Source organism: Cnephaeus nilssonii (genome assembly GCF_951640355.1).
Source record: "Cnephaeus nilssonii genome assembly, chromosome: 17".
Lineage (NCBI taxonomy): Eukaryota > Metazoa > Chordata > Mammalia > Chiroptera > Vespertilionidae > Cnephaeus > Cnephaeus nilssonii.
In genome coordinates, this window is record NC_137088.1 from 24,096,057 (window position 1) to 24,108,328 (window position 12,272).

At 47.4% G+C, this 12,272-nt stretch overlaps 1 protein-coding gene across 4 annotated transcripts in view; it reads right to left on the minus strand.

The window, feature by feature from the left end:
* The window catches only part of GALNT15 (polypeptide N-acetylgalactosaminyltransferase 15), a 119,860-nt gene that overhangs the window by 35,318 nt on the left and 72,270 nt on the right, over positions 1-12,272 (minus strand). For 2 of the 4 annotated variants that reach the window (XR_013814805.1, XM_079794454.1), the window contains exon 1: positions 887-2,110. The exons of the other annotated variants lie outside the window; for them this stretch is intronic. Coding sequence is in view for 1 of the 2 variants with exons in the window: in XM_079794454.1 (XP_079650580.1) it covers positions 887-1,416 (530 nt within the window). In the remaining variant the exon portion in view is untranslated. Of the gene's footprint in view, positions 1-886; positions 2,111-12,272 lie in introns of those variants that run through there. 4 annotated transcript variants of the gene reach the window in all.

The following is a 12,272-nucleotide window of genomic DNA, read 5'->3' on the forward strand; positions in this document are numbered from 1 at the left end:
CTGGTGGTGGTGGGAAGTGAGGGAGGAAGGCAGGCATGTACAGGATGAGCCCATCATCTCGCTGGGCACAGCCTGCATGTCATCTCACTTCGCAGCCTGCTCCTAGGGTGGGGTCCCCCTGCCAGGTCAGATGGCGTCAGTGCTCCTGGGCACTGGAATCGTCCCTTTAGTCTAGTGGACCAAGGAGGGCGGCATAGAGTGGCGGTTCAGGCAGACTGGCTTGCTTTGACACCCGCTGGCTGTGTGACTATGGGGAAGTCACTTGGCCTCTCTGTGCCTTATTTTCCTACCTATAAAGTAGGGATGATGGTAATACTAGCACCCATCCAACAGAGTTTAAGGGCCTTGTAAGTTAATATGTGAAAAGTTCTTAGATTAAAGCCAGGCACGTGGCAAGACCCACCCATGTGTTAGCTGCAATTGCTGTTTTGACCCAAAATAAAATCGAACACTGACAACAATCATAATATCAAAACGGACAGGAGTCACAGTGTTAGAACTGGAAGGTGCCCTGGAGAACCTCTGCCCTGGGTCCCCTCTGCGTTCTATAGATCAAGCTGCTTGACCTGCTAATCCTGAGACAGAAGGACTAGAACCCAGGGCGGGGAAGAGAAGGGACAAGTAAGAGCTGCTCTCCAGGAAGGTGGTTCTCACCTGGAGGGCTGGTTAGATAAGATCCTGGCACCCCACCCAGGGTTTCTGACTCAGGGGGTCTGGGCGGGGTCTGAGACTGCTTTTCTAAACAGGTTCCCGGTGATGCTGCCGCTGCTGGTCCAGCGGCCACACCTGGAGAGGCGCTGCCCTAGGGACAGTGAGGCAGAGTGCACCCCGCTTTTGCTGATAGCACCCCGGCACCTGGGAAAGGGGAAGCAGGGGCCTTACTTACAGCGGATGCCGTACCTCGGGCAGCGCCCTCTGCAGGGGGATGCGGGCGCTGAGCGTCTCCTCCAGGCTGAGCTTGGTCCCCTCATCTTCTTCAGATGCCTCCTCGTCCTCCTCCTCCGCCCCCCAGTCCTGCTCTGTGGCCTCCTGGTCCAGCCTCCTGCTCGGCTGCTTGATGAACCGGTAGCTGCCCCCTCTCCTGCCCTGGCTCTGGTTCCTTCGGACCCTGGGTGAGGCCACGGCCACGAGGAGCTGATCCTCCCGCAGCGAGATCAAGGGCGGCAGGCCCTCCAAGGGCCCGTACTCTTGGTCCTCATCCTCGGACTCCAGCACCCATTCCTGGGACTCCCCAAAGTCCAGGCGGTACCCAGCTTCAGGGCTGTGCTGGGCGGCCTGGGCTGTGTCGGCCTGGTGCAGGGCCTGCGGGGGCGGGGGCAGCACAGCCACCATCAGCAGCACGCCTCCCAGCATCAGGAAGAGCAGCAGGAACTGCAGTCTGCATGGTCCGTGCCTGCATCGCTTCCTTAGGAGCATGTTGCTGGAACTTGCCAGATGCAACAGGTCATGTTCAAGTTTGCTGTCTCCTCCTGCTCCAGGATCCGTGGAGCTTGCAGCAGCACTGGGTTCCTGGTTCCACCTGGAAGTTTTCGGACAATCACTTCACCTGCTCCTTTGATGCCGTCTGCCATTTACCAACAGCGTGTGTAAGGCCAGCTCCCACTTACAGTCTGAAAGCCACAGGACCCAAGGCCCACCCCAGGTCCTCTCTGCGTGGATTTCTTTAATTGCCTTCAAAAAGCCCATTCACGGGGACTTCAATTGTTTGGCCCCTTTGACCCCCTTTTTCTCCTTGGGAAAAAGCAATGATTCCATTCTGCTCAGGTGTCTAATCCCATGTGTTTGGTTTCCCCTCTTGCACGAGTGGTCAGGTTGCTATGCGATGTCTGGGGGAGCTGGTGGGTCCTCAGTCCAGCAGTGCTGACAGCCGTCGTGCTGGATGCTTCAAGTCAGGTCAGATCAACAGATGAGAAGCCGGCAGGCAGTGCCTGATTTCCTTTCACACATAGCTCTGCGTGCAGCCAGCCAGCAGAGAGCCCTCTGCCAGACACAGCCCGAGCCAGGCGTGCGCCTCGCTCCTGGTCCTAATGCCCTCACTGTTCCCAGGCTCTGCACATCCCATGGAACACAGCTCCAGAGGAAAATTCAAGTCGTCACTGCTAGGACCAGACCCAAACAGAAACATGCCAGGGGCTCGGATTTGAATCTTGTTCCTGGGAAGACTCCTTGCCCCACCCACAGGGGCAGGAAAGAGTCTTCCCTCCTGATTTCCGAAAGGCTGTACATGCAAAGAGCTAGCTGACTATTTGCACCCTCAGCCTCCCACAGGTGATCTGTGAAGCCAGACCGGACTCTTCCTCCCTTCCCAGACTCCTCCTTTCTGAAAACGAGGAAAGCGGGGGGAGAGGATGCTCCCTTGCCCACAAGAGCATCTGAATGCCTATTATGTGCTGGCCACTGAGGGGGAGTGCTACTGGAAGCAGAGTGGCATGCTCCTTCGTTTGTAAAACTTCATTCAACCAACAAATATTAATGTGCCCATACTATTCTGGGGACTGGGAGTACAGCAATGAACAGAACAGACTAAAATGTGTGCCTTGTGGAGCTTACATTCTAGTGGGAGAGACTGATAGATAATTCATTAAAATCTACAGTGGGTTAAATGGTGATAAGCGCTAAGGAAAAAAAATATATATATAGTAGGGAAAGGGCTTAGGAATCATGGGCCAGGGGTTGGAATTTGACATTAAATGACAAGGAGGGTTTCACAGAAGAGTTAGCATTTGGGTAAGGAGGAGGGCTAGGCAGCTACCTGGGGATGAGCATTTGGGCCGAGAGAATAACGCATGTGAAGGTACTGGGGTGACAGTGTGCCTGGCCTGCAGAGAGCCAGTGTGGCTGGAACAGAGTGGGCAAGGTGGACGTGATGGGAATGGAATGAGGGGGATAAGAGAGGTACGAGGTTAGGGGTGGGATCATTGTAGGGATCTCGGCTTTACCTCTGAGGGAGATAGGAGCCCTTGGAGGATTGTGAGCAGAGGACAGACACAGTCCACTTGGATTTTAACTGGATCGCTCTGGCCGCCGTGTTGGGATTAGACGGTAGGGGGGCAAAGGGCAGAACTGGGGGACCAACTAAGGCATTTTGCAGCGAGCATGATAAGGGCGTGGACCAAAGAGGCATCAGTGCAGGTGATGAGACGTGGTCAGCTTCGGGCCATACTTTAAGTTAGAACAAGCAGGGTTGGCTGATGAATTGATATCCAGCGTGTGAGAAAGGTAAGAATCAAGGATGACTCCACGTTTTTGGTCCGAGTAGTTGGAGGAATAGAGTTGCCATCAGCTGAGATGGAGAGGCCAGGAGTAGTTAGGAAGTGAACAGCAGGGGCTCAGTTTGGGACGTGTGAATTTGGGGACGTCTTTTAGACAGCCAAGGGGAGATGAAGGGTAGGTAGCAGGATAGATGGTGGCTGGAGGTCAGGGGAGAGGTCAGGCCTTCAGACAGAGTCGGACACCAGCAGCACATGGGAGATGTTTGAAGCCATGAGCCCCCACATCAGAGAGGGAGTGATGTAGAGAGGAGAGGGAATCCAGCATGCTCGGAATTCAAATTCTGACTGGAGCGGGTTGATTAAGGGGGACTAACCATCAGGGTGAGGTGGGTTTCTCCAATGGCTGTGAAGCCCAAGGCTGTCCTGTAGCCAGGAACTGAACAGGAAAACTCCATTGGGGAATTCCTGAAGCGAATTGCTCATTGTTTCTGTTTTGATTTTGATCTTAGAATGTGAGCTTAAACAGGTCATGAGAAAAAATGTTTTTTCTTTTGACTCAGTTACTTCTTCTAATGTGTGTGTTTGTGTGTGTGTGTGTGTGTGTGTGTGTGTGTGTGTGTGTGTTTTCCCTGAAGCCATTTAGAAAGCTAGAGGTGACATAGTGGGTTATGTGTGGTTGTTCTCCTACACTGAGTGGCCAGATTATTATGATCTCTGAATACATAGTAATCTGGCCATTCAGTGTATATCCTATATAATAAGAGGCTAATATGCAAATTGTCCCCTCGACCAGGAGTTCGATCAGCAGGCAGGCTGGCCAACCGCCCATGTCCCCTCCCCCTGGCCAGGCTGGCCAGACCCCACCCATGCACGAATTCATGCAATGGGCCTCTAATATATATATATATATATATATATATATATATATATACACACACACACACACACACATACATACATATATATATGTATACACACACACACACACACACACATATACACACTGCGTGGCCAGATTATTATGCGTTCAGAGATCATAATAATCTGGCCACTCAGTGTATATCCGAACAGTGCCCTGTATATCCAGCATTTGGGAACTGCTGGATTGGCCCATTTTTTCCAAGTCCCACCTCACGGTGTATTTGGGGGTAGGATGGTGTGATTTCCAGGTTCTGGGGGTGGGCACCCTGGGAGATGTAGTTTAGAATTTCTGGGATATATATATATATATATATATATATATATATATATATATATATATAATATTTTTATTTTATTTTATTTTATTTATTTCAGAGAGGAAGGGAGAGTGAGAGAGATAGAAACATCAATGATGAGAGAGAATCATTGAACAGCTGCCTCCTGCATGCCCCCTACTGGGGATCGAGCCCTCAACCTGGGCATGTGCCCTTGACCAGAATCAAACCCAGGACCTTTCAGTCTGCAGGCCGATGCTCTATCCACTGAGCCAAACCAGCTAGGGCTCTGGGACGTTTTTAGGTTAATGAGGATGATGGGGCAGAGAGTTTCCATTCCAGGAGGCTTTCAGAGAACTGAGGGTACGCAGTCTCCACCATGAGACAGAGGGCCCTCTCCACCCTCTCCAGCAGCACTGCCCTCACGCTCACCAGGGCCTGTACCTGGCCAACCTTCTACCTGATCGCTCTTTCCCCAGAAACCCAACCATATGGCTTATTTCTTCACTTTCCTGTTTACTAGAATGTCACTACTCAGTGATGCCTCTCTTAACCACCTTTTCATATCAAAGCTCCTCCATCTACGTGTGGCTTTCTCTGTCCTCCTCTCCTGCTTTCTTTGAGAATCTTCATGGCCCTTCTCAACACTTGAGAAGTAAGATACTCAGTTATTTATTGTTGGTTCCCATCTAATCCCCATAAAAGGTAAGCTCTACAAGGGAAGGGCTTCCATCTGCTTACTGCTGTTTCCCCAGAGACTGGACCTGTGCCTGACATACTCTAGGCATTCAATATCTGTCAAATGAACACAGGGACAAGTGGGTGGCTCTTCTGATTCAAATCAAGCGAGATCTGTGTGTATTCTGAGACTCTAGAGTTTGCATCAACCCTAAAAGAACTCCACCCAGCACATAATCATGGGATGGCAGTTTAAAGCTGCCCTAAAGGAAAGGAAATTCCCAGGTGGTCCCATATACCAGTCAAGTTCCAGGGGCAGGCCCAAAGGACCTGCAACTAGAAGCCACACTCTAATAAAGCCTCTCACTTACTAGTAGCTTACTCTTTTCCTCTCTGAATTCCATTTTCTATTCCCAGTTTCTGTTGCTATGTCTTCAAGTTAACAAATCTCTTCTTCTGTAGTATCTAATCTGCTATTCTTTCCATTCCATGCATTTTTCATCTCATACACTCTAATTTTATCCTGGAAATTCTCTTTGGGTCTTTTTTCTATCTCCCATGACTCTGCTTAAAATGTTCAATCTTTCCCCTGCTTTCTCAAGCATAAGGATTGTAGTTATAACAATGGTTTCAATGTCCTTGTCTGCTAATACTATCATCAGTGTCATTTCTTGATCTGTTTCTATTAATTTTTTCCTCATTATGGGTCACTTTTTACTGTTTCTTTGCAAGCCTCCTAATTTTTAATTTGGTGCCAAATGTGAATTTTCTCTTGTTGGGTATTGGATATTTTTGTATTTCTATAAATATTGTTTAGCTTTTTTCCTGGAAGATAATTCACTTACTTGGACACAGCTTTATTTATATTTTTGTTATTTTTTCAATCTTCACCTGAGGCTATTTTTCCATTGATATTTAGAGAGAGTGGAAGGGAGAGGGGGACAGAGAGAGAGAAACATTGATTTGGGAGAGACACATTGACTGGTTGCCTCCCTCATGCACACCAACCCGGGCTAGGAGTCTGCAACAGAGGTATGTGCCCTTGACCAGAATTGAACCCTGGACCCTTCAGTCCACAGGCCCATTATCTATCCACTGAGCAAAACCGGGTAGGGCAGCTTGATCTTTTGAGTGGTTTTTAGTTGAGGGCCAATTTTTCCCTCCTACTAAGGTAAGAACTTCCTGAGGACTCTGCCTGATTTCCCATGAGGTTTTCTACTCTGGCTGGTGGAACACTATTCCTATCCCTGTGTGAACTCTGATTCTTCCCTTCGCTCCTTTAGGTAGTTATTTCCCTGGCCTTGGGCTGTTTACTTACATGCATGCTCTGATCAGAACTCATATGAAGGCTAGGAGAGATCCTTGCAAATCTCTGGAGCTCTCTCTACGCACAGGTCTCAGCTCTCCAGTACTCTGCCTTGCAAATTCCAACCACGTGGACGCCCAAGTCTCCCAGCTCTGTCTCCTCAACTCAGGGCTACCCCACACTCCACCTGCGTTTCTCCTTCCTGTACTGCAGCCTGGGAACATCTCTAGGCCATGCATTAGGGCCGTGGTCGGCAAACTGCAGCTCACGAGCCACATGCGGCTCTTTGGCCCTTTGAGTGTGGCTCTTCCACAAAATACCACAGCCTGGGTGAGTCTATTTTAAAGAAGTGGCATTAGAAGAAGTTTAAGTTAAAAAAATTTGGCTCTCAAAAGAAATTTCAATCGTTGTACTGTTGATATTTGGCTCTGTTGACTAATGAGTTTGCCGACCACTGCACTAGGGAAATCAGAGGACTCACCTTGTTAGTTTCCCCTGTCCTGGGGATCGCTATCCCATGCTACCTGATGGCCAATTCCTGAAAACCACTGTTTTATATTTCTTCTTGGGTTTTTAGTTGTTGCTCAATTACTTGAGAAGGAAAGCACTTCTATAATGTTTTCTTCATTTGGGGTTCCCTAGAAGCAGATTCTGGGATATCGTTGATCCTCCTGAATTCTGTATTTGTGAATTTGCCTACTTGCTACAATTTATTTGTTACTCAAAATCAATATTTGTGTCACTTTCACAGTAACTTTTGGACAGGCACAGAGTGACAAAGAGTTTGAGTTACCAGATGTGCACATTCCCAGCTGAGGTCCAACAAGGCAACACTCTGCTTCCTTGTTAAGTTCTTACGTTGTAAACAAAAGGTCCTTTTCGCCTCCTATTTAGTGCACGCTTCTTGCATTTTTGTGCTTTGTGTTGGTAATTTTACTGTTTAAAATGGCCATCAAGTGCATTGCTGAAGTGCTGTCTAGTGTTCCCAAGAGCAAGAAGTCTGTGATGTGCCTTATGGAGAAAATACGGTTGACCTTGAACAGCACAGGTTTGAACCACGTGGGTCCACTTATGTGTGGATTTAAATAATAATAACCTGTACTTAACATGTAAGTGGACCTGCTCAGTTCAAACTCATGTTGTTCAAAGGCCAACTGTATTTTATACCTGCAATTGGGAATCCGAGTATGAGGAGGGCCAAGAATTTTCCACTGGGCAGGTGGAGGGCACCCCATCCCCACATTGTTCAAGGACCAACTGCACATGTGTTAGATGAGCTTCATTCAGGCATGACTCATAGTGCTGTTAGCTGTGAGTTGGATGTTAATGAATCGACAATACATATTAAATAAGGTGTCTTTGAGCATAAACACATAAAACAAGGTTATGTATTGATTGGCTGATGAAATGTTGTGACCAGAAGACAGGAACCTAACCTCCTATTTCCCCTGGGAACAATGGTTCAGTATTCCCCAATTCAGTGTTCACACCAATTGTATAGAATTGTTTTTGTACAATAAACTGTACAAATAACTTAGGTGGTGGAAAAAAAGAGGAAAGGGGAAGAGATAGGGAGGGCAAGGCAGCCTTTAAAGGCCATGTCACCTTCCACTGTGGGCAACTAGAGCTTGTTATCACTGGGGACCTCTGGGATCAGGATATAGCGTATGCCTCAGAGTGACCCCAACCGAGGGGGGCAGGACAGCTGGAATATTTATGCACCAATTCCCATCAGTTGAAGGGGCACTCATGGCTAGCTGAGAAGCAGAGGGTCTGGCTGCCAAAGCAAGTCTTCAGGCAAAGAGGTATAGACACTGGCTATTGAAGTCCAGCCTGGTTTTCTACTACAGTGGGAAAGTATATAGCATCTGCTACAGCTGGGACGACCAGGGATGCCTCCAGAAGCCAGGCAGGTGACATAAGCAAGAGCAGCAGGCTGGGTGGGGCTGCCTGAGCTGCAGGGTTTCCTTCCCTATCTAACAAGACCAGCTGCTACTCAGCTACGGCCAGCTTTTGCCATGCAGGAGAATAGGTCTGTACTTTCCAAATCTGATTTTTCAAGAAAGATGGGAGCCCTAACTGGTTTGGCTCAGTGGATAGAGCGTCGGCCTGTGGACTGAACGGTCCCAGGTTCAATTCTGGTTAAGGGCATGTACCTTGGTTGCGGGCACATCCCCAGTAGGGGGTGTGCAGGAGGCAGCTGATCCATGTTCCTAACTCTATACCTCTCCCTTCCTCTCTGTAAAAAATCAATAAAAATATATATTTTTTTAAAAAATAAAACCCTTAAAAGTGTTTAAAAAGAAAAGAAAGATGGGAAATTCAGGGATTTTTTTAAATGTGAAATCCCCAATTTGTGAAAGTTGGCAATAAATTCAAAAATTTTTTTAAAAAAACTGTTAAGGCCAAACAAAACATGCTAGGAGGCCAACTTCAGCCCACGGCTGCCAATTTGCAACCTCTCTGATAGAAAGCATGCAAAACCCCACCTGCTCGGTATGAGCCCAGAGAAAATGTATCTTTATCCTATGTGTCCTCTAAGGCATTCTGGGGGAGCCAAACGTTGCCTAGAAGTCTGTCCTGACATCCACATGGTGAGACACCTCTGTGTCCGTCTAGTGAGTGCCCTTTACTCTCCTGCCTTGAGATTTATTAGGTGGACAAAGACCACTAATCACCGTGGCTGGTGACGTTCTCCAGTGATTTATTGTCACTGTTTTGGCACTTTTCCTCTCATGAGAAAATAGCCAACCCTACTGAGCTGTTTGTCTGATATCTGTTCGTCTGCACAGCCCATCAGCCCACTCCATAGCTGAGAACATGGCTGCCTGCCCAGCCTTCCACCTGCACACAACACAGACTGTCAGAAGGAGCTTGCAAGTCGAGTGGCAGTATGTGTGGAAATGGAGCCTAGAGAATTGGCTACCATCTGGCATTTTCTGCAACGCAGAGGGTGGGAGAGAGGCCAAGGGCTGTGCTCCCAGGGATGGCAGAGTACCTAAATCATTCACGGGTCAGGGGTCAACTAGAGAAGCAGAATCACTAGGAGATATATAATATAGTCCTCCCCTTATCCACGGAATATACGTTCCAAGTCCACCAGTGGATACTTGAAGACATAGAGGAGAGAGCTAGAACTGCCAAGGGCAAGTTACAACATGACAGATTTGGCTCAATCAGGGGGTGAACTTTATAACAATTAGAGTGAGGGTTCTACGGCTGAAGGGACTTTCTTGTGGGGAATTGAGTCCAGTTTTTGACTTGTTAGTTTTAAGCAAAGATTTAATAATATTCATCCATCTCTTCTTCCTCCCTTCCTTTTTTCCTTTTGTCCATGTACTGTCCATCCTGTTATTTGTTTATAAATGCAGTTATTCAACCGACATTTATTGACTACCTGTATTGGGTTCTGGAATTTATGTGCTAGGCACTGCATTAGGTGCTGAAATTTAAAGCCTAATAGGGAAGGAGGTTATTGACCATTTACTATGTGCCAGGCACTGTATTAAGTGCTAGAAATTAGAACCTAGGATAGATGACAATCCGGGACCATTGCTGAGATTCCTCAGTTCTAAGCCATTACTCTTAAGTGGATCTCCCAATCTGTGAGTCCTAGCCTGGCCTATCCAGCCATGATTCCTTGACTCACAGGAACCCATACGGCTTCTGCAGCCACTAAGACTATGTTTTCTTGGCTGGATCCAGGCGGGATGGGATGTTCTGGGCTCTGACCTCATTGTTTATCATTTTTAAAAGCTTCTGCCTCCCTTCTACAGGCTGGATCAGAGCCGGAGATAGCAGGGTAGATGTGTGAAATAAACTCCAGGCAGCGTTACTGTGGAGAGCGGCTACAGCTTTTGGACCGTTCAAGCCTGGGACTAATGAGAGGTCACGATCCTCCCCAAAGCCACGTGCAAGTCCCAGCACAATTATAGCCAAAGGCTATAGTTGTAAGCTTGACCTTATGGTTGGAACCTGTAGCCCCACGTGGCTGAGTGATATGGGCTGCAGGAGGTGCAGCAAGTAAACAAAGCTTGATCAGGTGCCTGTAATTGAGTAGATTCAAAACCTGCAAGAAGGTTGTAACCACGCCCTTACTTTGCCTTGTGGAGTATGGCTATAAAGACTTGACTTGCAGGCTGTGGCACTGTCTCTCCATCAGAGAGGGCAGCATGCCACCTGGCGCCCAGCTTTATTCTCTTGTCTGTCTTTTCTAAATCCTTCACCGCCCCCTAGCAGGTTCACCCATGCTGTGCGGGCTCGGCACACGTTACTATAATCTTGAACACCCACACAGTGGGTCATAGGCCTACAGCTCATGACTTCTTGGCAGCTTGACTGATCCTGGGCTCTTCCACTTTTACCTGCCATTTGAGATGGGAAGGCATTGGAAACAGCTCATCTGTGAACGTTTGCAGTGTGAAAGCCAAGTGGGTAGGAAGAGATGAAGTGATCAACAGCCCAATCTTAGCAAACTCATTAGTCAATAGAGCCAAATATCAACAGTACAACGATTGAAATTTCTTTTGAGAGCCAAATTTTTTAAACTTAAACTTCTTCTAACGCCACTTCTTCAAATAGACTCGCCCAGGCCGTGGTATTTTGTGGAAGAGCCACACTCAAGGGGCCAAAGAACCGCATGTGGCTCGTGAGCCGCAGTTTGCCGACCATAGGTATATTCCATATATGTAAATATCCTCAGGTACATAAATAATAGCAAAGTGTAGTAAAATAATTGGTAAGTGATGAATTGTGTGTATTTATTACCTTTTCTTTTAATATAATTCCTTCAGGTATACATTTATATAATTAATATTAATAATGAGTATGTTTAAGACCCAGTTAGCAAGACTCCTGAAATTTAACAATTGGCTCTCATGAGCTAATAGCAGCCATCTCCAGCCCATTGCTGATTCTGGAACTGGGCTCAATGATTAAGAGTGCTGGGATCAATTAGCAATGTCTGCTAAGGACACAGAAGGGAAGACATTGGCACACATGCTACATATTTACATTTTCTAGAATGTCGGTGATTTTATGAAAACAACTTTAATTTTTAATGCAAAGAGCCTGGCATCACCAAAGGAAATGACTCACTTCTCCCTGGCAGGGAGCACACAGATTTTGCTCCCAGTATACAACACTTCTGTGGTGGCATCTGACTGCACCTCGTTGGCATTGCCAAAGTCCTGGAAAGAAAGGGGTGGGCACCACCTGGGGGAGAACTTCTCATTTGTTCCCAAGGTGCTAACAACTCCATTACTGTGCACTACAGAAAAGCCAACTGCTGAAATGTGGGCGTCAGTAGTCTTTCAGCTTCCTTTGCTTGAGTAGAGGGAGTCCTGAAGGCCAGAACTGCACAGTTTAATATCTCGTCCAGACTTTCTGCACCGGCTTTCTCATTTCCCCTTTGCTTTTCCTGGTGCGTACCCTGTCAGCAGCTGAGGGGTTCTGTGGGCTGGCTGGTTCTCGGAGGAGCCAGGCACAGCTGCCTCAGTGGAAGCAGGAAGGAGGTAATGTGTCTTTCCAAGTGTCAAAAAGTCTCTTAATGAGCTGTTAGCATTTGAAACAATTTGGCTCCGTGGCTGTGACTTGAGGACTTCCAGATATTGCTTTTGGAGCTGGAAAAGGCTCCCTGAGACCTAGGGACCCGGGTTCCTTTCCCCCTCTCTTTGCTATACCTGTGGTGAGTGCAAGAATCTGTCCACAGCGGATCAGATGGAGGGTGTGAGTCAGTGAACAGACATTCTTACTAACAGACGTTTTCTCCACTTGTGTTATTCATTCATTTCGTCTTTATTGGCTTATAATTTACATCTAATTAAATGCATCTTCAGCATCAGCTCAATACATTTTTACATATACACCAATATTCATGTG